At 44.8% G+C, this 25,980-nt stretch overlaps 1 protein-coding gene across 1 annotated transcript in view; it reads left to right on the top strand.

The window, feature by feature from the left end:
- The window catches only part of CNTNAP2 (contactin associated protein 2), a 744,578-nt gene that overhangs the window by 597,590 nt on the left and 121,008 nt on the right, over positions 1 to 25,980 (top strand). The window contains exon 14 of the mRNA XM_056857035.1: positions 20,251 to 20,421. Coding sequence (XP_056713013.1) covers positions 20,251 to 20,421 — 171 coding nt within the window. The remainder of the gene's footprint in view (positions 1 to 20,250; positions 20,422 to 25,980) is intronic.

Below are 25,980 nucleotides of genomic sequence, written 5' to 3'. Positions count from 1 at the left end.
CCTCCAAAAGCAGCATTGAGAGAGGTATTTTGGGCAACAGTGGGAGGAGGGAGTCAGTGGAAATTGCCATGAAATCCAAGCCACTGAGCTTTTCCACCTGTGGCAGCCAAGGATGCGGTGCAGAGACAGGGGAATGCTCAACCTCTGCGTTCACACACCTGGAATAATATACTTTCAGTAGACCTTCCATTCATTTGAGAAGAAGAAGAAGAGTTGGATTTTATATGTCTACTTTATCTTTTAAGGAGAGTCAAACTGGCTTACAATCTCCTTCCCTTCCTCTCCCCACAACAGACACCTTGTGATGTAAGTGGGGTTGAGAGAGTTCAGAGACTGTCCCAAGGTCACCCAGCTATATCTTCATGTGGAGGAGTGGGGAAACCAACCTGGTTCACCAGATTAAAGTCTGCTGCTCATGTGGAGGAGTGGGGAATCAAACCCGGTTTTCCAGATTAGAGTCCACCACTCTTAACCACTACACCACACTTGTGAAGCAATTGTTTGCAAGTGGTTTTTCCTGTTTCTCACAAAGTGCATTATTCAATGTGTGTAAGCAAGTCAACATGAAGACCTCGCCCCTGAGCAAGCATCCAGCAATGTTGCAGGGAAGAGGGAAAGAAACTATGAACTGGGTGTGGGGGGTATTTATTTATGTATTAAAACATTTATATCCTGCCTTTCCATTTGGTTCAAGTTGGCTTACAATGGTCTTTTATGCATGGGAGTTTTACCTGGGGTTCAACGCCTCTTGACCAACACTCTTCTGTTCTGAATCCTTAAAATGCTATGCATGTTGTTGTGTGCCCTGGAGAAAGTCCTGGGGTTTTCAGAGTAATGCAGAATCACCAGCAAAAATCCTGAAGCATCTGAGTCCCTGCCCCTTGAAAACGCTGCTTTTTAATTGGCTGTAGTGCTTACTGTGAGAAAAATGTCAACCCCCACCCCTGTTCCCATCTCCCACACTTTGGCTTATGCATGGAAATGGGGACAATTTGACCCAGGCTGATCTCAGGGGAGATTGAAGAATCACATTACAACAGGAGCGGGAAGACCCAGACATTGTGCAGGTTGGGCATGAGGTTATCTCTAAGGGACAGGAACATAAGAACATAAGAAAAGCCCTGCTAGATCAGACCAAGGCCCATCAAGTCCAGCAGTCTGCTCACTCAGTGGCCAACCAGGTGCCTCTAGGAAGCCCCCTCTAGGAAACTCATGCATAACCCCAATGAAAAACCAAGTTGGACCTGTGGAGAAAGTAAGTCAAAGTGCCCATACATAAAAGACCAATAATAGGTAAAACATCTCCACCTAAAACCAAAGATCAAATAGCAAGCCCCAAATCTCTCCCCACCTCCCTCCCTTAAAAGATGCCTGCCAATTCAGACTCCCTCAATAGCCCTGGCAAACAGGCAGGCCAAGCAGCGCCTCCTGAGGATCTCCAAGGAGGGGCCCCCTCCCCTCTTCAGGGAGCCCATTCCACAGAACTGGAGCTATGATGGAAAAGCCAAACAAACCACCCTAAGTGGTGGAATAGACAACAGGTGGCTGCCCGACGACCATAGTTGGGACACAGGGGCATATGGAAGGAGACAGTCCTTCAGCCCCAAGTCATCCTGAATTTCCAGTGCTCTCTCCTTGAAAGAAAACAGCCTGCCCTTGACATTCCCTGCTGCTGAAAGAAATTAGGAGCAAGAGACGATGGTCATTTATGCATGGGAGTTTTACCTGAGCTTCGTTGCTCGCTGGACCCCCACTTTCCTGTTGGGAATCTATGCACCAGCAGTCCCCAAGTTCAAATCAAGTCCCGCCCCTTTAAATTCTGCTTTGTAATTGGCCTACCGTGAGATAAAATCTCCCCCAAACCCAATTGCCACATTAAAAAGCATTTGAAGAACAACAATCTGAAAGGAAGGGGGGGAATCCAAGCCTCAATTTTAAAAAGATTGCCTTCTGCTCAGAATGAGCTCTGCGGAAGCAGGAAGTATTTCAGTTCCTGCCTCTGGACGTGCTGCTTTGTAATTGGCTGTGAGTGAAGCCAAGCTTGCATGTCCTGCACTTTGACTTATGCATGGGAATTTTGCCCAGGCTTCGCTCAGGGAAGATGGAAGAGTCGGGTTAACAGAGGAATGACCTCGCTGCCAGACATTGCGAGGGCTGGCAGCGAGGTCATTCCTAATGGATGGAAAACTCATGCATAACTCCAAGGAACAACCAAGACAGACCGGGGCGAACGCGAGTGAAAGTGCCCATGCATAAACAACCGATATCTTCAGAAGCCAAGCTTCCTTCTTTGGCCAGCTTCCATTCAGAGCATCCCAGGCCAAACTGGCTCCTGCTTCTGGTTTGCAAAGTAAGCCAGCCCTGATGCTTAACACCCTGATGATCTTCTACGCCTTTTATTAAAGAATAAATCAACATTTGGCTTTATGGCATCGTGTGCTGCCCAAGACAGTCATTTAGCTGGTCAATTTCAGTGGAGCCATAAAACTCTGAGCAAAGGGAGCGGAGCTGGTAGCAATCTGAGCTATTTTGCATTAGGTGATACTGTAAATTAAAGTTCCCAAAGATGCATTCAATTTATGTTTCATAAGAGTTAATACATTCCTATGATAAAGAAGAACGGATTATTTCTAAGGTTCGCAGAGGGCTAGGTGGGGGTGGAGGAGACTCCAGAAATAGTTGCTGCTCATATTTTCTTGCTTCTTTTGCAAAATGGAGGAAGGATGCAATTTCTAGCTTCATTCCCTTCAGAAATTATAAACAGCAGAACCATCTGCTCATATTTCTTCTAGCTGATTGGGTTCCAGGCTCATGGAGAAAATCTAGCGTATGTCACCTTAACACAGTTGGCATGGATGAGCTGGGGTGGTTCTTGAGAAAAGGAAGGAGAAGAAGAAGCAGTCACCCTTCCCCAGAGAAGTCCTGATACCTAAGGGTAGGGTTGCCAGCTCTGGGTTGGGAAGCCCCTGGAGATTATTGGGGCAGAGCCTCAGGACGGCAGGGTTTGGGGAGGGGAGGGACTTCCATGCCATAGAGTCCAATTGCCAAAGTGACCGTTTCCTCCAGTTAAAACTGGGTGGGCATTCCTTGGTGAAATCTCTGAAGCCAAAGTGGACTCAGTAGGCTTTCCTATATAAGATGAGATTTCACTGTACTGGGTAGCTCATCCTCTTCTCTCTCTGTGCACCAGGTCGGAATAAATTTTGGAAATTAAGGACATTTGTGGAAATCAGCAAAAATCACTTTCAAAAATGAATGTGTCTGGATAAAGACATTAGGTCAGTCCAGATTTGTGTGTGTGCATGTGTGCGTGTATCTGGACATGAGGAATCTTGGAGGTATACCCTGAATGAACATTCTGAACGGACGTTTATCTTGTAGTATTGAAAGTATTGCTCTTCCAGCCATTATCGATTGTCCCCATAGTTTACATCTGGGAATGCAGCTAGTAGTTGGCTAAGGCTAAACTAGGCAACTTTATGACAGAGGTAAGATTTGAACCAAGGACTTTCCAGTTCACAGTCTTCACCACTACATCATCTCTCTCTGCCGACGTGTATGTGATTGCATCTAGAAGGGTAATGAACGTACTCATCCATCTCAGGTATAGCCAGCAGTAATTCCTGCCACTGTGGTGGCAATTTTTACTGTTGCTGAGATCATGGAAGTCACAGCTGTTTATATCCTTGATGTACTTCGTAATATTTTTTTTTCCCAATGAAGCAAATACCTAGGGCAGATCTAGAAAAAAGAATTGTTAACCCTGGATACTGAGATCAAGAATAAGATGCTTTAGACTGCAGAGAGAAGGCAGATTTGAGTTAAATATTAAGGGACACATCCTGACAATAAGAACAGCAATAGGGTAAACTGAATTTTTTTTGATTTGTAAAGGGAATTAAGAGAAATACTCATGTGGTATGTGTGTGTGTTTGTGTATTTTGCCATCAAGTCACAGCTGACTTATGGTGACTCCGTAGGTCCCTTGCCCAGTGTGCCAGCGGTACAGGACTTCAGGGGATGGCCTCCTGGGTCATTTATCCCTGTGGGGGGGGGGGGTCACCTCCTGTGCAACTATGCATGTAGCAACTGGGCTATGAAGCCTCCCAGTGCAACATTCACTCATCTGGTCTGTTTGTTTAGAGTGTGCTATAATCCTCTCTCCTTTGCTGCCCTGCATTATGTGTAATCCTCCATCTATTGAAAAAGTCTTTATCACTGGTGTGGTCTAGCCGATTCCCCTTTTACTGGGTCATATAACATTTAAGGGCTGTTTCCCACACATGCCATGGCAGACCTGGGTTACAGAAAGCATCTTAAAAGGACATTCAAAATTGTAATGTGCGCACACCAGAGGTCTCGTGCATTTTCATCTTAGAATGTGACATGCAAAGGCAACAAGCACTTGTTTACGTATCGTATGAGTTCATCATGGAGTCCGACATTGTGCTAGGGGAGCATTAAAGGTGACCATGGGGTGACGTCACATCCCGATGTATACTAGACAGACTTTGTTTACGGGGTGGTTTGTCATTGCCTTCCCCAGTCATCTTCCCTTTACCCCCAGCAAGCTGGGTACTCATTTAACCTATCTCAGAAGGATGGAAGGCTGAGTCAACCTTGAGCCGACTACCTGAAACCGACTTCCGTCGGGATCGAACTCAGGTCATGAGCAGAGCTTTTGACTGCAGTACTGCAGCTTACCACTCTGCGCCATGGGGCTCCACAGGGATGGGGGGGCATTACTGTCCCACAATTCACAAAACAGCCTTTAGGTAGTCAGCTCTTGCAAAAGATTCTTTGCGTGAAAGAATCCCTGTTCTCTTGCATCATCTGTGAGCATGTTACTGTCAGCCTGTTCTAAGACATACCGTATCCAGATTTCCCATCATTTTGACTGATGGAAACAATGATGCCATTGGGGGCGGGGGGAGGTGAGCATCTTAATCAGATACTTTGACCAGAAGGTGAGGCTTCTGAAAAGGGATCTTCTGCTGATGTATGAGAAGAGCAGTGCAAACATGGGAAGGCAAAGTGCATCCATCATTCTACCTATCACTCTACCCCAGGGGTGGGGAACGTCAGGCCCGGGGGCTGTTTAAGGCCAGTGAAATAATTGGTCTGGCCCTTCGTGGGTCTTGGCAGATCTCTAGCTCAGAAGGATCTAAGACTGGTGATCCGCCCCCTCCCACGGACAGGAATAGCCTCTATTCAAGGCAGATGTGAGTTTGTTTTGCAGAGAAAATGAACCTTTTTTCTCCCTTGCAGAAGAGTCGTTAGCTATGGAGCTGTTAGGACCATCCAAGAAACTGTGTTAACCCTTTCCCACCCAGGCCGTGGAGAAACGTATTCCCTCTGTACTACAAGAGGGCTGGGGGCAGAAGTGGCGACAATGAAGGGGTTAAAGGGGCAGGGGCAGAATGTGCAGGGGGGGGGAGTTCTTAGCCAGTGTGTCCTCATTTCATCCCTGCAGGCGGAGGTAGCAGAAGCCGGCTGTAGAATCCAGCCCCGACCATGCAGAGCAGGAGCAACGGCGTGTGGCTGGATGGCTACGCCCTGCTGGTGCAACAGACCATCCTGTGCCAACAGGTGGGCGAGTGCACCACCAGTTGGATGCCTGCCTGCTTGCCCGGGGTGGGAAGGTCATCTGGGGCAGCTGCCTGCTTGCGGCTTGGTCGGCTAATTTTTAAGTTGATAATTTTGCATGGCCCGCAAATAATGTTATAAATATCCAAATGGCCCTTGGCCGGGGGAAAGTTCCCCACCCCTGCTCTACCCTTTCATTGACAAATATGGCATCTCTTTCCTTTGATTCAACCAATGTGGTAAGTGGAGGGAGGTCTAGTCACTTTTGCTCTCTCTTATCTCTTCTAGCTATGTTTCATGGTTTGTGTCACTTTTGGCTTCTTCCACACTGATCGAGGCAGATGGGTTAATTTCTAACCCGTCACAAAATTACAATAACATTTAAACCATAGCAAAAAACAAACAAACCAGCACTAGGTGAGGTCCCCTCCCTATATTCTTCTCCCTCTCTCTCTTTCAAACTCCAGCTGAAAACACTGTTTGGAGGGAGGAGGTATGCAGAAGCTCCATTTGCAGGTTCTTGGCCTCTATGTGTATCAAAGGTCAGGTCTCTAACAAGGGCTGCCAACCTCCAGGTACTAGCTGGAGATCTCCTGCTATTACAACTGATCTCCAATAGAGATCAGTTCCCCTGGAGAAAATGGCCGCTTTGGCAATTGGACTCTTTGGCATTGAAGTCCTTCTCCTCCCCAAACCCCACCCTCCCCAGGCTCCACCCCAAAAACCTCTCGCCGGTGACAGAGAGGGACCTGGCAACCCTATCTCTAACTCATTAGAAAGTACCCTTACAATTTCAGTCCCTTGGTCAACAAGTCAGTCAGTGAGGCCTGATCATATTAATTATAAATATAATTTTGATGTATGATCTGTTCCCATGCGGAGCAGATGTATAATTTGAAGCATATTCCATCAGTGCTGTGCCCCCTGCAATGAAGATGCCATTGTCTGTTTCATGCATGCATCCGTCAAGAAGACAACATGAATTAGAAATGGCAGCACAAAGCTACACTCATGTTAGCTACCCCCAATCCACAGTGTCATACCAAAGAAGGTGTGTGAGACCCATTTTTGTATGCCAAGTGTAAAGAAGGCCCCGTCTTTTTGTTCAGCCTAGCAATCTGCTTCGCATTTCTTCCATCTGTCTGTCACTCTTAAGAGAGAAAGTATGTTCTCAACACATGCAGGGAAGTCTGAAGAAGGACCATGATTTGGGGGGGGGTGAGAAAGGGATATACTAAAAAGACCAGAGGGATTGCCCAAGTTTGAAATGAGGATTTCTTGAACAGCAATCAAATGTTCTGTCACTTAAAGGTAAAGGTCCCCTGTGCAAGCACCGGGTCATTCCTGACCCATGGGGTGACATCACATCCCGACGTTTCCTAGGCAGACTTTGTTTCCGGGGTGGTTTGCCAGTGCCTTCCCCAGTCATCTTCCCTTTACACCCAGCAAGCTGGGTACTCATTTTACCAACCTCAGAAGGATGACCTCTGTCATTTAGTGATGCCCTTTCCCTCCATGCTGTTTATCTCTTCCTCTGTCAAAACATGCAGATTCTTACTGTGTGAATCTTTCACCAGGGAAATTCAGGGCCAGAAATGTCATTCACATTTTTGAACAAATATCTGGCTGAGAGTTGGATTTATCAGCAAGTTAAGTAGGCTACAGTTTAGGGCCTCAAATTACAAGAACGATAAAAAAAAGTATTACTATTATTTGGAAATGCTGTGGGGGAGTATAAAATTTGACATAACACCTCAACGTGTCTTAATCCTGCCCTGATTTAGTTTCATATGCAAGCAAATATGAGTGAACCCTGCTCATATGCAATAGTTAAAAATAATAATCCCTCCTATTCTATTTAGTATTCCTGCTCTGACCTGGATGGCCCAGGCTAGCCTGCTCTCGTCAGATCTCAGAAGCTAAGCAGGGTTGGCCATGGTTAGTACTTGGATGGGAGACCACCAAGGAAGTCCAGGGTTGCTCCACAGAGGCAGGCTCTCAATGGCAAACCTCCTCTGTATGTCTCTTGCTTTGAAAACCCTATGGGGTCTCCATGAATCAGCTACAACTTGACAGCACTGTCTACCGGCATCTAGTGATCAACTTTCTTTTTTTCTTCCCAGCCATACTTCTTGGAGACCAGTTATACCTAAGACGTACAAAAAAGTGTTAAAGAACATTTATTGCTTGAGAGACATCAGAACCTTAAGACCCTATAAAAATTCCATAAAGTCTAGATCATGTGGAAAGTCAGCATGATTTTATCCCATCCCATCCCCCTGTAAGAATGTTAAGTGCTGTTTTCTTGAGAACGAATCGATTTCCACAAGCAAGTGTTAAAACAACTTTTTATTGTACTGCCACTGCTGTTAAGATTTTTGCCAAGCTATTTCAGGGAGCTCTTTTCAAAGACGAGATTGTGTGCCTCGTCCTTATCTCTCTCGGAATCTGAATTGCTTATTGTTCACACATACAGCAGTGGTCCTGACTTCTGGATTTTGTAGATACCTACAGCGGAGTTTGTACTGGCCTTGCAGATAGCAGCCATTTGTCACTTGCTGTAAAGATGAAACGCCCCCCTCATTTTCTGTGTGAAAATCCAACCTGTCTGCATAACATAATTCAAATCTGATCCTGATGGGAGAAAAGAAACGGTGTTGTATGTGGGCAACGTTGTTTTTGTGTTCTTACAACAAGGTTCTTTTAATAGACATTTATTTTTGTGTTACCCTAGATGTTACAGACATATGGAAATGTTAATTTTGTTCTGTAGAAATGAATGAATTGGGGCAGTATTATTATTGCAATTGCTCAAATTCCATCCTTCACGTATTCAAGGAGCATTTTCACCAAAGCTTCCTTTTCCTTTTATTATTAAGCTCACATGATCAAACGTCTTGAGCGTAAAACCAATACATCACAGAAAATCAAACAGACAAACCAATATAACATGACAGGACAAAAAAAAAAAAGATACCAAATCAGTAAAATACAATAAAATACATAGATCTCATAAAACCTATAACACATTAGGAAGTAAAATTGAACAAAGAGCCTATAATGTTGTCGAAGGCTTTCACAGTCAGAGTTCATCGGTTCTTGTAGGTTATCCGGTCTGTGTGACCGTGGTCTTAGTATTTTCTTTCCTGACATTGCGCCAGCAGCTGTGGCAGGCATCTTCAGAGCAGTCCTTCAGTGTTACTCCTCTGAAGATGCCTGCCACAGCTGCTGGTGAAATGTCAGGAAAGAAAATACCAAGACCACGGTCACACAGCCCGGATAACCTACAAGAACCAAAGAGCCTATACATTTTCTCTTAAAAATCACAAAATAGTACTCATTTTAACAATGTTTCAGGGAGATCACAACTGTCAGAAATTTCGCAACAGATTGTGTTATTTGTGGATCACAATCTGCTAATAATAAGGATACCCAACACCAAAGCTTTTGCCTCTTTGCCTCTGAAATTCTTTCCTAACAGCCAGATAACAACACTCTGAAAGTATCTCACCTGATGTTTAGGTACATTTCAAAGAGTTCCATCCATGTTAAAGCAATATTGTCTTCCAACTTAGCTGATTTAATTGCTGTGAATTGCTTTGAGAACTATTATGGTTGAAAACACATATGCAAATACTATACGTAAAGAAGTAAAAAATTCAGTGACTTGTATATTCTTATAGATTTGTATTGTGATTTAATATTAGATAAAACTGTAATGGACCACATCCTTTGCAAACCAGGATCGAGAGGGTCATGTACATCCAACTTCTAGCCTTCTTGTCAAGACAAGGGAATTTAACATAGTGAAGCATCAAATTTCCCAAAAATATCATGGAACGTTACATTGCAAGCTGTTCTGTCCTGTTATGCCTATGACAACTGAGCCCTAGTTGTGTAACAGCAGAGCAACCGAATCACTGGGTTAGGCCAGTGATCTCAACAACCTTAACGCTTAAAAGAGATTTATTCATAGAAAAAGTTCAAAAGTAGATTAAAATACAGGTCACATGGTCAAATAGGCAAATTGGCATAGAAAATAATAAACTCTAGCTGACTACATTATGCTTACTAAGATGTCACAGAGTTGCTGATCTTAAAAGCTAAAAATATGTTGTTTCAGGTGACAGGATAACATGCTGAAATTGGAGCATAGAGAAAAGGTTACCACCATAAGGCATAGCCAGACTCATGGGAAAAATGGACCCAGGTCAGATGACCCATTCAAGGTGGATTCTAGGGAGAAGTCTCTAGATCACTGGTTCCCAACCGGGGGTCCGTGGACCCCCAGGGGTCCGCGAGAACTAAATTAAGGTCCGCGAAACAAAGTTATAAACCCATAATAAATTAATATTTTCAATTAAAAGTTCTCTATTATAAAAATATATATTCAAATATTATTCTAAGTTTAATGTTTAACTAACAGTTATGATTAAAGTTTATTTTCAAATTCTCGGAATTTTTATTTTGAACCTTGGGGTCCCTGCGCCGAACAAAAAAGCCCTAGTGGTCCCTGGTCAAAAAAAGGTTGGGAATCACTGCTCTAGATGGTTCTAGACGGTTTGACCTGGAATGATGTTCTCAGGAGGAAAGAGTGATCTCATCCCCTTCCCATCTTCTCGCAGATGTGCTGCTTCACTAATTAAGATAGTATGAGCTAATGACCTTGAAGGTTCTGCCCGTTAGCGTAACAAGCTGCAGGTGTTGTTTGTGAGACCAGTGTGAGGCCTATGGAAAATTACTGAGTGCTAAGGCTGAGGCATACAAAATGCAGAATAATGATGTAGCAGCAATTCCTTTATTTTGGATCGTTAGAGAGGAACTCTCCTTCACCAGACGAAAAGCTGGTTGGATCTAACCTTTAAACATTTGTACAGCCTGGTTCCTTATGAGGGCAACATACCACAGGCTGAGAACCTGCTGTCTAATGACCTAAGGTTGCCAACTCTAGGTCAGGACATTCCTGGAGATTAGGGATTGGAGCCTGGGGGCAGGGTTTTGGAAGTAGGGTTGCCACCTCTTGGTTCAGAACTACCTGGAGATTTTGGGGGTGGAGCCTGAGGAGGGTGGGATTTGGGGAGGGGAGGGACTTCAGTGGAGTATGAGGTGATATCCACCTTCCAAAGCAGCCATTTTCTCCAGGTGAACTGATCTCTGTCACCTGGAGATCAGTTGTAATCCCAGGAGATCTCCTGCCACCACTTGGAGGTTGGCAGCTAGGGTTGGGAAATATCTGCCAGCTCTGGGTTGGGAAAGATCTGTAGATTTTTGGCGTGGAGCATGATGAGGAGGGAGGAATTTGGGTAGGGGAGAGATTTCAATGCAATAGAGTCAAATTGCCAAAGGGGCCATTTTCTCCAGGTGAATTGATCTCTATTGGCTGGAGATCACTTGTAATATCGGGAGATCTCCAGCTAGTACCAAGAGGTTGGCAACCTTATCAGCAACCCTATTGGGAAGGGAAAGGGCCTCAGTGGGACATAATGTTATAGTCCAGCCTCCAATGCACCCATTTTCTCCAGGAGGACTGATCTCTGTACTCTGGAGATCAGTTGTAATTCCAGGGGCTCTCCACCTGGAGGTTGGCAAGCACACAGTGACCATACCAGGAAGTCCATTGTTCTAATAATCTGAAATTTAACTCAGCTTGTACCAACTTGCAAGACTGAAGGCAGAAACTAGTCTTCTTAGTCAACAGATGTTCTAGGGGAAGTATGAAAAACATTGTGTTCAACCTGTATATTTATCAGGTGATTTCAAAGACATCACAGCAATGATCCCTCTTTCAAAGGAAATCCACTCAGAAAAGTCCAAGCGCTGCTTGAATTTCTTATTGTTCAGGGAAAGGAGAATATGAAGCACACTATGTGAAAGTTCCACACACAGAGAATCCAAGGAGAACAAGTGGATGTGCTGAGTGTAATTGTATAGATAATGTTGGTCCATTACTTTATGGGCAAAAGCAGTTTTGAATCCACATCCATCGTCGGTGAAATAGGAAAGTTTCCTACATATTATCCTGGTAATGGCTTTGACATACAAATTTGTTTTGCAGCACATGAGAACCCTGGAGGGTTGGGGTCTTTTGTTGTACATAAAAAGGAACCTGGCTTGCTGCATTTACTTTGCTATGCAATTGCTAGGGGGGCTAAATGCACTGGACTTTTATTGAGTTCTATTGCCATTCTCCATTTCAATAGGAGGCATGTGTAAAAGGGGGATCAATGGTCCTTAGATATCAATTTCAGTCATGGCATAACAAAAAAGGGAGGACAGCTTTCTCAAATGGAGATCCAGCAGATATGACAGAACTGGGAATCTAAAGGGCTGCACGTGCTAAGGTGTCAAAAAATGTGTAATGTGTAGCCTACACGAACATACTCTAACAGGGCTTACCTCCAAAGCATTTACAAACCCAATTGCATTTCCCAATTCCCCACAATGACAATCATGCTCTGTGATATCATGTAGAGTTATCCCAGAGTGCTCTTCTGCTATACCAGAGACCCCCAATGCAGTGCCCACTCTTAAGTAGGGTTGCCAGCCTCCAGGTACTAGCTGGAGATCTCCTGCTATTACAACTGATCTCCAGCTGATAGGGATCAGTTCCCCTGGAGAAAATAGCCGCTCTACTCCTAAGGTACAACATACACATAGGGGTTGAGGAGAATCTGCAATTCATGTCTGATTATTACACAGAGCTGGGGCCCAGACCCACTCCACAACATGTGAATCGGCCTCACTGAGCAACCCTAGAAGAGCGAATAAAACATCCCCTCCCCTCTGTTTCTGAGGCCTTGGAGAAGGAGTGCCCCCCTTCTTCTGCTCACAGATACCTTAGCCATGTAATCAGGACACAAATCAGGATTAAACCTTTACGTCAGCCTATTCTGTTCTTCCATTTATTCACATTGCTTCCTTCTTTTATCATGCAAATGCAAATCATATTGAGTTTTAATTTGGATTTTACAGAGTTGCTAGATGAGTTGTGTATGATTCACACTTGGGCAAAGTGATTATAGTCTGTTGTTTTGAGAAGTATACCGTCAGTTGGCATGCGGCATGATTGCAGACAGAAGGAAGGGCTGAAGATGAAACTCTGCAGTGCATAACAAGCCGTTCGCTGAAGTTTCTATCCCTTTCTGTATTTGGCTCATCCTTTGAGGTATGCAAATTTAGACACACCTTATTAATACAATTCAAGAAAAGGGATTAATGATATTAGAAAGCATATATTAGGGCCTTGGTCTCCATAATGTCTTTTAGTCATTCATCATAATATGTTAAAATAACAACCACCACCACCACTACCACCTTTGGAACTGCAAAAGATCCACAAAGCTTAGGGTCTCATAATATATCTGTCTCTTAAATAGAGAGCAAAATGTACCATATAAATTAATAGGAAGAATTCAAGGTTTGTTTTAGGGTTGCCAACTCAGGGTTAGGTAATACCTGGAGATTTGGCAGTGGTGCCTGAGGAGGGTGGGGTTTGTGGAGGGACTTCAATGGAGTATAATGCATAGACACCACCCTCCAAAGCAGCCATTTTTTTCTAGGGGAACTGAGCTTTGCATCTGGGGATCAGATGTAATTCTGGGAGATCTCCAGGACCCCACCTGGATGTTACCAACCCCATCTAGAGTAGCAGTGGAAGGGAAACGCTCTGGAAGGGGCTATCATTGGGAAATTACGAGTGGGTCCATATAATTAAAATGTAGATCTTTCACTCAATTTCATTTGACTCTGGTCCTTGTTTATTCAAAGAGTAGAGTTGCGCTAGTCTACCATAGAGTCCATTGCCAGGTGAGCCCCTCCTCCTGAGGATTTGTAGTCTGCAAGTGATAAAGCCGCATCAAATTACACCTGGAAAAAATATAGCTTCTATTTATGCTGCTTGAAACAGACTGTGTGAAGGTGCAGAGAGTTTGAGCAGAAATAGTTGAGTTGCAATAGCATCCTAAGCAGAGTTCCACTCTTCTAGCCATGGCTGCTTTGGAGTGTGGACTCTGTGGCATTCTACCCCACCGAGGTCCTACCCCTCCCCAAACCCCTCCTTCCCCAGGCTTAATCCACAAAATCTACAAGGATTTCCCAACCCATAGTTGGCAACCCTAAGAGATCTTCTAAGAGATGTGATGTCACTTCTGGGTTTTCCAGGAAGTGATGTCACACCATAGGCCAACAGCCATGTTTTTATGTTTCTTCTGCCACCACTCAGAGAGATGGTAGGAAATGGGGAGCTGGGTTGGGGGATTCCCCCCCCCCCGGGGGGACTGGCAACTCTGATGCATAGGACTGTTTGTGGAAAGCCACGACTAGCAAAGGGGTCTAAAATCAGTCTGAGTTTGAAGTGTAGGTAATCATTATGAGTATCAAGAAAATCCTAGATATTAGTGAAAGAATTATAAAGGGCTGGTAAATGTGGCTGAAATATCATGAAACTGTCATGGATCTGGTCTGGTCTGTGCTGTAAATCCAGTGAACCTTTGTATTTTCATGACTAAAAATTACTGTGCAGAAGAACTCAGGATTATACCAAGACTTAGGACAAGGCTAATTCTTGCCACCTGAATATTCTATTTAGTTTTTTGTTACATTTGTGGTCATTTGATTTTTTTCTGTTTATGTGAGATACGGCAGCTCTTCCCTGATTACTAGTTACTTGTTTTTCTTAGAAACAAGCACTGCAAAATACGCATGTGCATACATTGTATTACATAGGGCACGTATGCCCTTTGGATTTATTGTTTCCAAATGCAAAAATATTTTGCGTGAAGTCGCCATTAGAATAAGAAGAGCTGGCTTTTATATGCCAACTTTCTCTACCACTTAAGGAAGAATCAAACTGGCTTACAATCACCTTCCCTTCCCCTCCCCACAACAGACACCCTGTGAGGTAGGTGAGGCTGAGAGAGCTGTGACTAGCCCAATGTCAGTTCATGTGGAGGAGTGGGGAAACAAATCCAGTTCACCAGATTAGCCTCCGCTGCTCATGTGGAGGCGAGGGGAATCAAACCTGATTCTCCAGATCAGAGTCCACCGTTCCAAACCACCACTCTTAACCACTACACCACTCTGGCTCTCATTAACCACTGCACCACGCTGGCTCTCATTAGATAACATTGGACAATGACTGACTGTCACTCTGAAGGCACTGAGAAACATCTCTCTCCTTTTAAATTCCACCTTCCTCCTGATAGCTGCAGGGCGGCATAAAAGGTTTTCCCTTTCTTCGAATCTCTTACAATAGCCCTGGGAAGTAGACTAGGCTAAGGGAGAGAGTCTGGTTGGCCCAAGCTTACCCAGTGAGCTGTGTGGCTGATTGGGGATTTGAACTCACCTCTCTCTAGTCCTGCCCTACTACTCCCACAGTGACAGCACATTGGTTCTCTGTACATGTGTGTGATGCAAATGATTAACAACCATTGGATTTATGCATAGGGCTGTTGGGGAAAAAATTCGGTAAAATTCAGATTCAGCAAAATTTGACCCGTTTTTATTTGGGAAATGCTGAAGTCCGAACTCCCCCTATTTGGATCTGTGAAATTCAGCATTAAATTCGGCATTCCCAAATAAATTCGGCCGAATAAAGCCATTTAAAGCACATTTGCAGCTTTCTGCAGCTCAGGGGGGGCATTTTTGGAGGTAGAGGTCCCAAACTTTCAGGGTAGCTTGGAGGGACCCTACTTGCAAGAACCCCCAAGTTTGGTTAAGATTGGGTCAGGGGTTCCCGAGTTATGGGGTCTGGAAGGGGTCCCCCCCATCCGCCCATTGGAATGAATGGGAGCTGGCAATCCTTAATGTGCATCTAGAGAGCGGCAAATCCAAGATAAAACCTCCCATTGTTTCTGGGGCAGCCAGAGAGAGACTCACTGACCCACACTGTGAAACCAGTAAAAACAGCAACAATCACACTCGCAAAGAGGAGATAACCCCCCCACCAGGACAGGTAAGGTAAACCCCCCCCCTTTGGCTCCCCCCCCCCACAAACAGTAGAAGCCAGTCTGTGGCTTCTAAGAGCCGATGTAACACAAGCAAGAAAAGCTTTCATACTACGCCGAAAGTGCATCCTAGAACACTCAAAGCGTAAGTAAACAGCATAACTAGCATGGGTAACATATCTTTTCATTTTTCATAGCCAAAGTGCATCTTATAACACTACTAGCGTAAGTGCGACCTGCACAAATTCCTTATCTTCAGTATTGATAGATTTCATGCTACTGGATTCAGATCTTCCACAGCAACAATCACACTCACAAAGAGGCAATCACCCCCCCAGGACAGGTAACCCCCCTAAAATCACACTCTACAGAGGCAATCAAGCCCCCCTAGCAAAACAATCCCCCCTGAACCAGAAGACGCAAATTCCAAACGAAGGAGAAGAACGGGCCAGACAGAGAGAGACTCACTGACATGGGATGTACTAAAACGATGACAGGCTAGCCCATTAGAAACAACGGGAATGGCTGTACAGCTGCACTCAACTCCAGGCAAGGGTGGCAACAGGCAAAAAAAGGCAGAATGCACACTGCCGCAGAGGCGAGCGGTCCCCCCGGCGGAACAGGCAACCTCCCCCCAAACCAGTATGGCTCAGCTCAACCCCAAACAAACGAACCAAGGAGGAGGAGGCATGGGTGCCGAGCGGAGGGAGACTCACGCCGCACCGCCACACTGACTCAACTCCAGGCGAGGGTGGCAATGGGCAGAAAAAGGCAGAACGCACACTCCCGCAGAGGCGTGCAGGCACTGCCCCCGGCAGAACAGGCAAAAGCCCCCCTTTGGCTTCCTCCCCACCCACAGAAACTGCTTCCCCCACACACACACAGAATCTGCTTTCCCCACACACACACACATACACACACGAGAAAAGGTATAGAGAAAACCCCCAAAAATCAAACTGTGTGGATGTCTTCCAGCAGGAGCAGGGAGGAAAAGTAAATCCAATCCAATCCTATTCCAGTAAGCAGGATCTCTCAGGAGCAGCACCACAAAAATGGAAGGAAATGAATACAGACACTGGACGGGAGTTTTTATACTCTTCTCCTGGCCAATTAAAAAGGGAGAATCCCTGCTCTGATTGGCCAGAAGAAGACCCAGCTTGGCCACCATTGGCCACGGGAGAATGCTGATTCTGGGGCTCCAAATTTGTACAAATTCGTACGGTGTCCGCCCGAACTCGTTGAGTTCGGCTTGTCATTTCCCCACCTTTTTTTTTCCTTCGGCTCTATCCGAACTGGAAACCGCCGAATCGGGGGAAATTCGGATGTTTTTCATGTTGGATGGAACCGAATCGACACCCCTATTTATGCAAGCATCTGTTAGTTTTGTACAATATGAATTTTTTGTCTTCCCTTTAACTTTATCACGACAACATAAACCCAAAAACATATAGCTAGTTTCTCTGTTTTAATAAAGAACAACTTACCAAATTTGTTTTTGAAAATGTGTCCCATGCCCTTTAGGGTTTTACCAGTTAAGAATAAGAGTTTTCAGGTGGTACAGTTCTGAGCACGCCTCTCTTTTCTTCAGCGTAAAAAGTTGTTCTTCTCTTTCAGACGCCATTCTTGTTACACATCCAGAACCCATTAGTGTGTGCAACCAAAGTTGCCTGTCAAGAACTAAGAATTTCAAAAACTGCAAACTTTCCCCCTCCCTATGATTTGAATCATAGCTCTCCAACTGTGATAGATGTCGGGGACTTGACTGATGGGTTTTTCTGCCATCATCTCCAGACGGGTTTATCAATAACACAAATCCCTCGCCTCGCTAACATTTTCTTGTTCAGTTGGAATGCTTTTATGTTGTTTGCTTTCAGCCCCTTCCAAGCAGGCATAGCAATAGCTAAAAGACTGAGCTTCAAATGAGAATCTCCTTGATTTCAGTCCCATCTCTGCCATGAACCCCTTGGGGGGCTTTAGGTTAACCATTCTGACTCTTCCCCCAATTTTCCTTCCCTTCTGAAATGCCTCCCTCTGGCCCTACCTTTCTTCTCATTCCTCCAGACTCCTCCCTTACTTATCACTCCTATCTTTGGCCTCCACATAGGGATGCCAACCCCCAGGTGGGACCTGGAGATCCCCTGGAATTACAGCTCATCTCCAGAGTACAAGGATCAGTTCCCCTTGAGATAATGGATGCTCTAGAGGGTGGACTCTATGGCATTGTACCACACTGAGGTCCCTGTCCTCCCCAGGCTCTACCCTCAAATCTCCAGGAGTTTCCCAACCTGGATCTGGCAACCCTACCCCCCCATCCCCCGCCAGGGGGGACCTGGTAAACTTAATTCCACATTGGTAAAATCTAATTCCAAATAGTTACAGTATTTTCATATTAGTGTACAGGAGAAACTTCATAATGCTGTACCTCCTGCATGATAAACTATCCTGTTTTCACATTACCTGAAACTTTGTCATTGTTTATTTCATACACGGCTGGGAGTTAGTACCTTCTATACTTCTATGCATTTGCCTGTATCTAGACTTAATTGTTGTTGTTCAGTGTAATAGCCATGACACACCTATTGCTATCTGTAGCGTAGCTTGACCTTTTGACCTCACTTTCCTGTACATGTGTGCGTGGCGCATGTGTATCAGGCACATTCCCATTTAAGAGACCGCTTCATGTATTTGATGAAGTTGTCCTGGTGGATGACCTGTGCCAAGAATGGGTGTGGGGAGGGCAGCCCTGTTCATTCATCTGGACCTCTGATGGCTTTTGTTACCATCAACCAGGGTATCCTTCTGGACCGCCTTTCAGGGTGGGCAGCATAATTCTTAGGGTTGCCAGGTCCCTCTTGGCCACCGGTGGGAGGTTTTAGGGGCAGAGCCTGAGGAGGGTGGGGCTTGGGAAGGGTAGGGACTTCAATGCCATAGAGTCCAATTGCCAAAGCAGCCATTTTCTCTGAGTGAACTGATCTCTATCGATTGGAGATCAGCTATAATAGCAGGAGATCTCCAGCTAGTACCTGGAGGTTGGCAACCCTAATCATTCTGTGATAGTTCAGTCCTAACTAGTAGGTAGGTTTCAGAGGGTGGTGCTGAAGGACAGCTGCTCAGCTGCTTGTCCTCTGGCCTATAAGGTCTAGCAAAGTTCCATCTTTCCCCCTGTGTTTTTTAACATCTACATGAAGCTGCTGGAAGAAGCCATCCAGAGCTGGGCTGGGCTGTCATCCATATGTGGATGATGGCTCTATTCTAGACTTCCAGCAGATCCCAGGGAGGCTGTAGAAATCATGGACCAGTCCCTGGAAGAAATTTTGGAATGGATAAGGGCTAACAATCTTGAAAATCTTGACAAAACAGAGGTGCTACTGGTAGCCAGAAGGACTGACCCAGCAATTTAGGTGTTTCCTGTTCTAGAAGGGGGGGGGAGAGATCTAGCCACTGTGGTGCATGCCCTGGTAAATCCATTCAACATGGGGCTGCCCTTAAAGAGTGCCCAGAAACTATAATTGGTGCTGAATGCTGCAGCCAGAATGCTGACTGGAATGGGTCGTAGGGACCGTGTCTTTTCAGTCTTATTCCACCTATAGTGGTTCCTAATTTGCTTCCAGGCCCAATTCAAAAGCTGGTGTTGACCTTTAAAGCTCTGTATAGCTTGGGACCAGCATACCTGAAGGATAACCTACTCCCCAACCACTGTGGTCATCTTCAGGGGCTCTGCTTCAGGTACCTCCATCATCTAAGGCAAATTGTGTGGCAACCCAAGAAAGGGTCTTCTCAGTTGTGGCACCAAAACTACGGAATTCTCTCCCTAAGGAGATTCATCTGTACCCCTCTGCCATTGTTATCTGCCAGCAGATGACTTTTCTGTTTTGTTAGGTGTTCCTTCACTGACCCTCCTTCCTATTTATGTGTATGGTTAAATTGTTTTTTGTGTGTGTATTTTAAAGCTGGTATTAATGTTCTTTATTGCTGTCCATCTTGGGGGTTCTACGTCAGGGGAAAGGTGGCATAAAAATGTTTTAAATAATAAAGTAAGTACGTGGGCTTTGGTCCACAAAAGCTTGCATCGCTTTTGTTTTTTAGTCTTGAAAGTTTCACTGGACTTTCTTGTTTTTACCTCCTAGTAGCTTATCTAAGTATTGAAGTATTTTCTTATTAGTTTGAAACCTCATAAGAGATGCTGGTGGTCGATCACAGAGTAAGTCAGCTCACGAAGGGAATGGAATGTGGACCTTTGGGAAAACCATTGGTCATTCATGTTCCTGATCCAAGTTTGGCATGCCAACTTTGCAGTGGCTGCCATGGGAAGTTGGCACGTTGAATGAGAAATGGTAGGGAGGGTGTCTGTAACCCTTCCCCCTCACAATTTTTCTATACAAAATCACACACCCCCAAGCTGCTTATAGGGGGAAAGTTACTTTTTTGTGCAGAATGTAAGCAGAATTTTATAGCACATTTATGGCAGACGTGAATTTGAAAGCATCTTGGACACCAATTTATCAACGTAAATAAATTATAAATGAGCTTTTTTTTTTTTTTTTTTTAAAGGAGGAATTGTTTCTTTTGATGGATGTGGAGAGTGCTATCCTGGGTCTGGCATTTAAAACTTCAGCCTCAGCTTTCATTTTGATTCCTTCTGTTTCTAAGTAACATTTAAATCAAAAGAAATGCCGGTGGGGAAAAATCCTTTGTTTTCCCTTTGCTCATGTCTCCACAGAGAATTACTGGAACGCAGCATCGTTCATTACTCCGTCTTCATATCTTCACTTCTCCACCTTCCAAGGGGAAACCAGCGCTGACATCTCTTTCTACTTCAAAACATCAGCCCCTGATGGAGTGTTTCTCGAGAATCTGGGGAATACAGACTTCATCAAACTTGAGCTGAAATGTGAGTATCTTCTGTCCTTCCACCATTAATGGTAAGAAAGGTAAAGGTGTTTAGCATCATCCATTCAGCATGTGCTATAAAACTAACTACTAAGCAGTGACCCCCCCCCCAAAAAAAGGGTCTGATAGTGCAGTCCTGCCTAAGTACACTATCCGGGGAGTAAGCTCCATTGAATAGACCTAAGTAAGATTCTGAGTAGATCTGCTTTTGGTTCCAGGATGAATAATAGGTTGCCTCTAGCTGTAAATTTCCACTAATGGAAGGGGCAGGCAGTTTTTTATGATTTCCCTCCTCCCATGCACACACACACACCCAATTCATTTCTTGTGTTGTTCCTAGAGGTCCCCTATTTGCTGTTGCCTGGGGGTCCCTGCTCCTGGAGGTCCCCTGTTAGGTGTCCATGTCAGACTGAGGGGGGAGGGGGAGACGAGAAGTCTTGTTCACCTGATGGAAATTCTTCTGTCAGTAGAAATTACCTCTGGATCCAACCCTAAGTCTTCCATTGAATGGACACACTCCAAAACAGTTGATTGGGATAAATTGCAGTTGTTGAATCTAGCACTATCCATTAGATTTTTAACGGGTGTTTGCAGGTAGGCTGATTTCTTGCCTGATCTTCCAGTTTCTTAGGTCTAAACAGTTCTCCAGAATTTTTTTTTAAATGAAACACTGCCATGGGAAGTTGACACATTGAGTGAGGAATGGTAGGGAGGGTGTCTTTAACCCTCCCTCCCCCTCACAATTTGTCTACACAAAATCACCCTCAGCTGCTTATAGGGGAAAGGTTATGGACTCATCAGATCCAGTTCCTCTGAAAAGGAACGCAGTCTGTAGTCAATAGGTCTTGTTGCTCAGATCAGTGAGAGAGGTATTCCAGAATATTTTATAGAGGGTCTCTATCATATGACCTGCTAGAAAGCAAGCTTCCTTAGTTAGTGTGGCCAATTTCCTTACAGTTCCTCCTTTGGCCAATCATGGATGTTACCTCAAGTTGCCAACCTCCAGGTGAGGCCTGGAGATCTCCAAGAATTACAACTGATCTTCAGACTACATTGAAACTATCAGTTTCCCTGGGGAAAATGGCAGCTTCAGAGGACAAATTGTAGGGCATTATACCCTGCTGAGGTCCCTCCCCTCCCCAAAACCCACCTGCCCCAGGCTTCATCCCCAAAGCTCCAGGCATTTCCTAACCTGGAGTTGACAACCTTGGTGGTACCACACAGGCTGAATTACAGCCCCAAATCCTTCAGGTCACTAGGATGCATAATCTACCTGTCTCTCCTGATTCCACCAAACTTGGATTTAACTCATTTTTTCAAATGGCAGATCTGCGTCATAAGGTACTATAATTACAGGTGGGTTGCGTTAGGCAGCCCACAACAACCTTTATTTGGACGACTCCACTCTTGTTCCAAACTCAGCCAGCTGTTTTTGTGGGCTTCGTGTATCCTTGGCTGCACTTTTACTGTGGTAAGAGGTGCCAGACCTTGTACACCTACCCCAGCCCACTATACACACAACTAAGAGCCAGTGTCGTGTAGTGGTTAAGAGCAGCAGACTCTAATCTGGAGAACCGGGTTTGATTCCCCACTCCTCCACATGAGCGGAGGACTCTAATCTGGTGAACCAGGTTGGTTTCCCCACTCCTCCACATGACGCCTGCTGGGTGTCCTTGGGCTAGTCACAGTTCTTTCCGAACTCTCTCACCCTCACCTACCTCATCAGGTGTCTGTTGTGGGGAGAGGAAGGGAAGGCCATTGTAAGCCGGTTTGAGACTCCTTAAAGGTAGAGAAAATCAAGGTATAAATACCAACTCTTCTTCTTCCTCCTCTAAGGGATTGGCTGATGTTGCTCAGCATCAGGCGTGTTTCCTCCCAGCCTACCCAACTGTATCATAAAGGGTAGGCTATTACAAGAACGGCCCTCACTGGTTAGTCCTACCTATCCTCAGCAACCTGCCCTGTTTCTGCCATCCCTAGTTATGGCCCAGCCAGCCCGAGGACCTGTTCTCTTTCTCCAAAACCTCACAAGGCCACATGAATCAGGTGAATAAATCATCCCCCCATAAAGGGCCCATCATCGGAGACCCAAAAAATCACGTTGGCCCCAAAAGGATCTGCTGATGTTCCCCTCTCAATAGCACCTGACAAAGGCTCACAAAGGGGAGGGCGACCTTTTGAGGGGGGGCCCAACAGCCAACTGCTGTAGACTGGACAATCCTGTCCTGGGCCTCACTCGAAACTAGAAGGGGCCGGGACAACAGCACCCGTGGCCCCAACCGCCAAGAATGAATTTATTAATCAGTCCATGAAAAAGGATCCACTTCGTATAAAGTAATATAGGGTTAGTCGTGTTAAAGCTCAGATTCTCTCATTTTGTAAACAGTGAATGAATCTCTGAGGTAATTAAGCGAAGAGCTCCCGCTAACAATGCCCATTAGACTACTCCACTAGTTAATGTTCATTTTTAATTTCATGAACATGGCGGGGAATTGTTTGAAGAGGAAACGTTTTGTCAGTGTGTTAGACTCAGCAGGGTATCCCTGCAGGCCTCTGTGTACCCTAAGCAAAGTCCCCAACTTTATTTCCTGAGCCAAGAGAGTGCATTTATAATTGGGAAGGGGGGGACCACTTTTCAAAATAGCTGACAAGATGTGCTGTCATGAAGAACACATTGATAAAATGCACCTAGGAGAAGGGCTAAAGCATTTGACTGGCCCATTTATCATATTGCTCTTTTTTCAGTCTTTCACTTGTCAACATTCGAGGAACAGTTGGCAAAGATGGAGAATTATCTCAGGCTTCATTTTTACATACCTCAGTAAATTTGCAGAACATAATTACTTTTACAGACTGTTGGTCAGCCGTCACATCCAAGGTTAACCTAAGTAAAAATTGTTTTCAGAAACTAGATTCACTCCACACTTCTCTGTGTTTTGTTCTACCCCCACCCCACCCCTTCACATGGTCCTTGCAATTTTAGCCATTACCTTTTCTGCTAACCTTAACATGGATGGAGTGTTCAGATGGTATCTTCAGGCAAGGCAGACAACGTTGAGATACCTGCATGGCAAAACAGAGAAGACATGGGTTTTGTTTTTGTTTTTTAAAGAGAAGGATTTAAATGAGCAAAGAAACATTGTTCTTATTTTAAAAATTAATAATAACTTGTGGATTTGTACACTTGTCAGTTTCCTCAGCAGTCCAAATAATGCCGCTCCCCTGACCATTTGTGGTCAGGAAAAAATGTGCAAAGGGGTATTCTTCACGGAGATTTGCTGCTGTTTCGACGCTGATTTGCGTCGGAGGCAAATTTTGGTTATTCACTGCAGATCCGTGTTTTCCCCCACTGAGCAAAATAAGCTGGGTTAAAAGAGAGGCAATCCAAACCACTTCTGAGCCGTACTTTCCAGTAGAAGAGCGTTTTGTTGCTCGGTTTATTGTTTGCTCCTATTCGAAACCGAAGCAAAATCCACCGTGAAAAATACCCCAAAGGGAAAGCTGAATCCATCGATCCATGTGTGTTATAATTGCAATCAGAATTGAGCAGGACCTGCGACTCACGTCTGTTATGCAGGACATAGAAAAGGGACCCCAAACTCAATCTGTGCACTTTGGAATGTGTCAAATGGCATAATGGCATCTCATCACTTAGTCATAGGCCGCTGACGCACTGCCTGAATACGAGGGTAACTTTCAGCCTAAAAGTGTAGAACGAAAGCCAACAGTTCTGAAAGCATGGAGTTTGAGGTGACAGACAGAAGACAGTGTCCCAAACTTGTGGCTGTTTTAGTGGAGGTTTGGGCTGACGTTTGAAAATGTTATACTACACAAGTTGACATCCGTCATGGACTATGAACCTCTGTAATAAAGTTGGCACCATCTAAGCTGAAAGCGCAGTTATGAAGCACAGGTACATGCACACAGCATTACATAATAAATCCAGAAAGAATATTTACTGCACCTTCATCCAAATTTGCTGCCAAGGACTAGATAAAATTGCTTGGAAGCAGAGCCAGGCACCCAGGACGCTAATTTCCCTCTCCTGATATATACATAATGCTTTGTTCCCATCACCCAGGCTACTCATTTTCCCTCCCTGCCCTTTTTATAGTGGCAGTCTCTAAAAATAACCGTGAAACTGAGAAGGAAAATTCATCATGTAATTAGCATGAGCCTTGATAATTAAACATCCTCCTTGAAGATTTAGGACATGAGAACATAAAAAAGCCATGCTGGATCAGACCAAGGCCCATCAAGCCAAGCAGGCTGCTCACACAGTGGCCAACCAGGTGCCTCTAGGAAGCCCCCAAACAAGACGACTGCAGCTTTATCCTGCCTGTGTTCCACTGCTCCTAATATAATAGGCATGCTCCTCTGATTCTGGAGAGAATAGATATGCATCATAAGAACATAAGAAAAGCCATGTTGGATCAGACCATGGCCCAGCAAGTCCAGCAGCCTGTTAACACAGTGGCCAACTAGGTGCCTCTAGGAAACTCCACGAACAAGATGACAGCAGCAGCATTATCCTGCCTGTGTTCCACAGCACTTAATATAATAGGCATGTCCTCTGATACTAGAGAGAATAGATATGCATCACGACTAGTATTCATTTTGACTAGTAGCCATGGACAGCCCTATCCTCCATGAACAGGTCCACTCCCCTCTTAAAGCCTTCCAAGTTGGTGGCCATCACTGTATCCTAGGGCAAGGAGTTCCACCATTTAACTACGTTCCACAATTTCCCTAATTCATCCTAATGTTTCAGCGACTGTTTAACGCATGCCTGACTGCACAATTGGGGCAGAATACTGGGTTTCTATGAAGCTGTTTCGGGGAGGGACAAAACTAATAGCTCACAATGGGAATTGCGGGAATGGATGCTTCATCTGTGCCCTAAAACATGAACAAAGTTATTTTTTGTCTGCATTGGCAAGCACCATCGGCAATGAAACTTCTCTTAATCCACGAGGTGCCACTTGGTAGCTCATCAGCAGTCACCATTTTTCAGTTGTTGAAGAACAATCAAGCTATCAAGATCATGTAATCAACTCACAGTGTGAGGTAACATTTCTCACGGCACAGAGAGGTGGTGCGCATTGGCATGTACTTGATTATCCACAGCTCAACTGCCTTAGCTCAGAGGTCGGCCACCTGTGGCACAGTACAGAATCAAGTACAGCTTTTTTTTAAAAAGAGAAGGAAGTCTTTAGGTCAAGAAATATTTGACAAGTAGGTGGGATGCTAGAATAGCCAGTATGTGGACAAAAACGGCACGAAGGATTTTTATGGGACTAAAGGACATTTCAGCCCTGGGAGTAAGTGAATTAAAGTGAACTGGATTAGGACATTTGCAATCAGAAAATTACAAAGTGTTTTATTCAGGGAATGACAAAAAGAGAAGAAACGGAGTTGCTTTAATAGTGAGGTAAGATGTAGCAAAGGCAGTCAGGAGCTATAATGCAAAGTCTGACCGAATAATATCAATCAGACTTCAGGGAAAGCCTATCAACAGAAGCATCCTTCAAGTTTATGCCCCAACTACAGATGCTGATGA

The sequence above is a fragment of the Euleptes europaea genome, chromosome 11 (genome assembly GCF_029931775.1).
Source record: "Euleptes europaea isolate rEulEur1 chromosome 11, rEulEur1.hap1, whole genome shotgun sequence".
Classification (NCBI taxonomy): domain Eukaryota; kingdom Metazoa; phylum Chordata; class Lepidosauria; order Squamata; family Sphaerodactylidae; genus Euleptes; species Euleptes europaea.
This window is presented reverse-complemented; position numbering and strand designations above follow the sequence as displayed.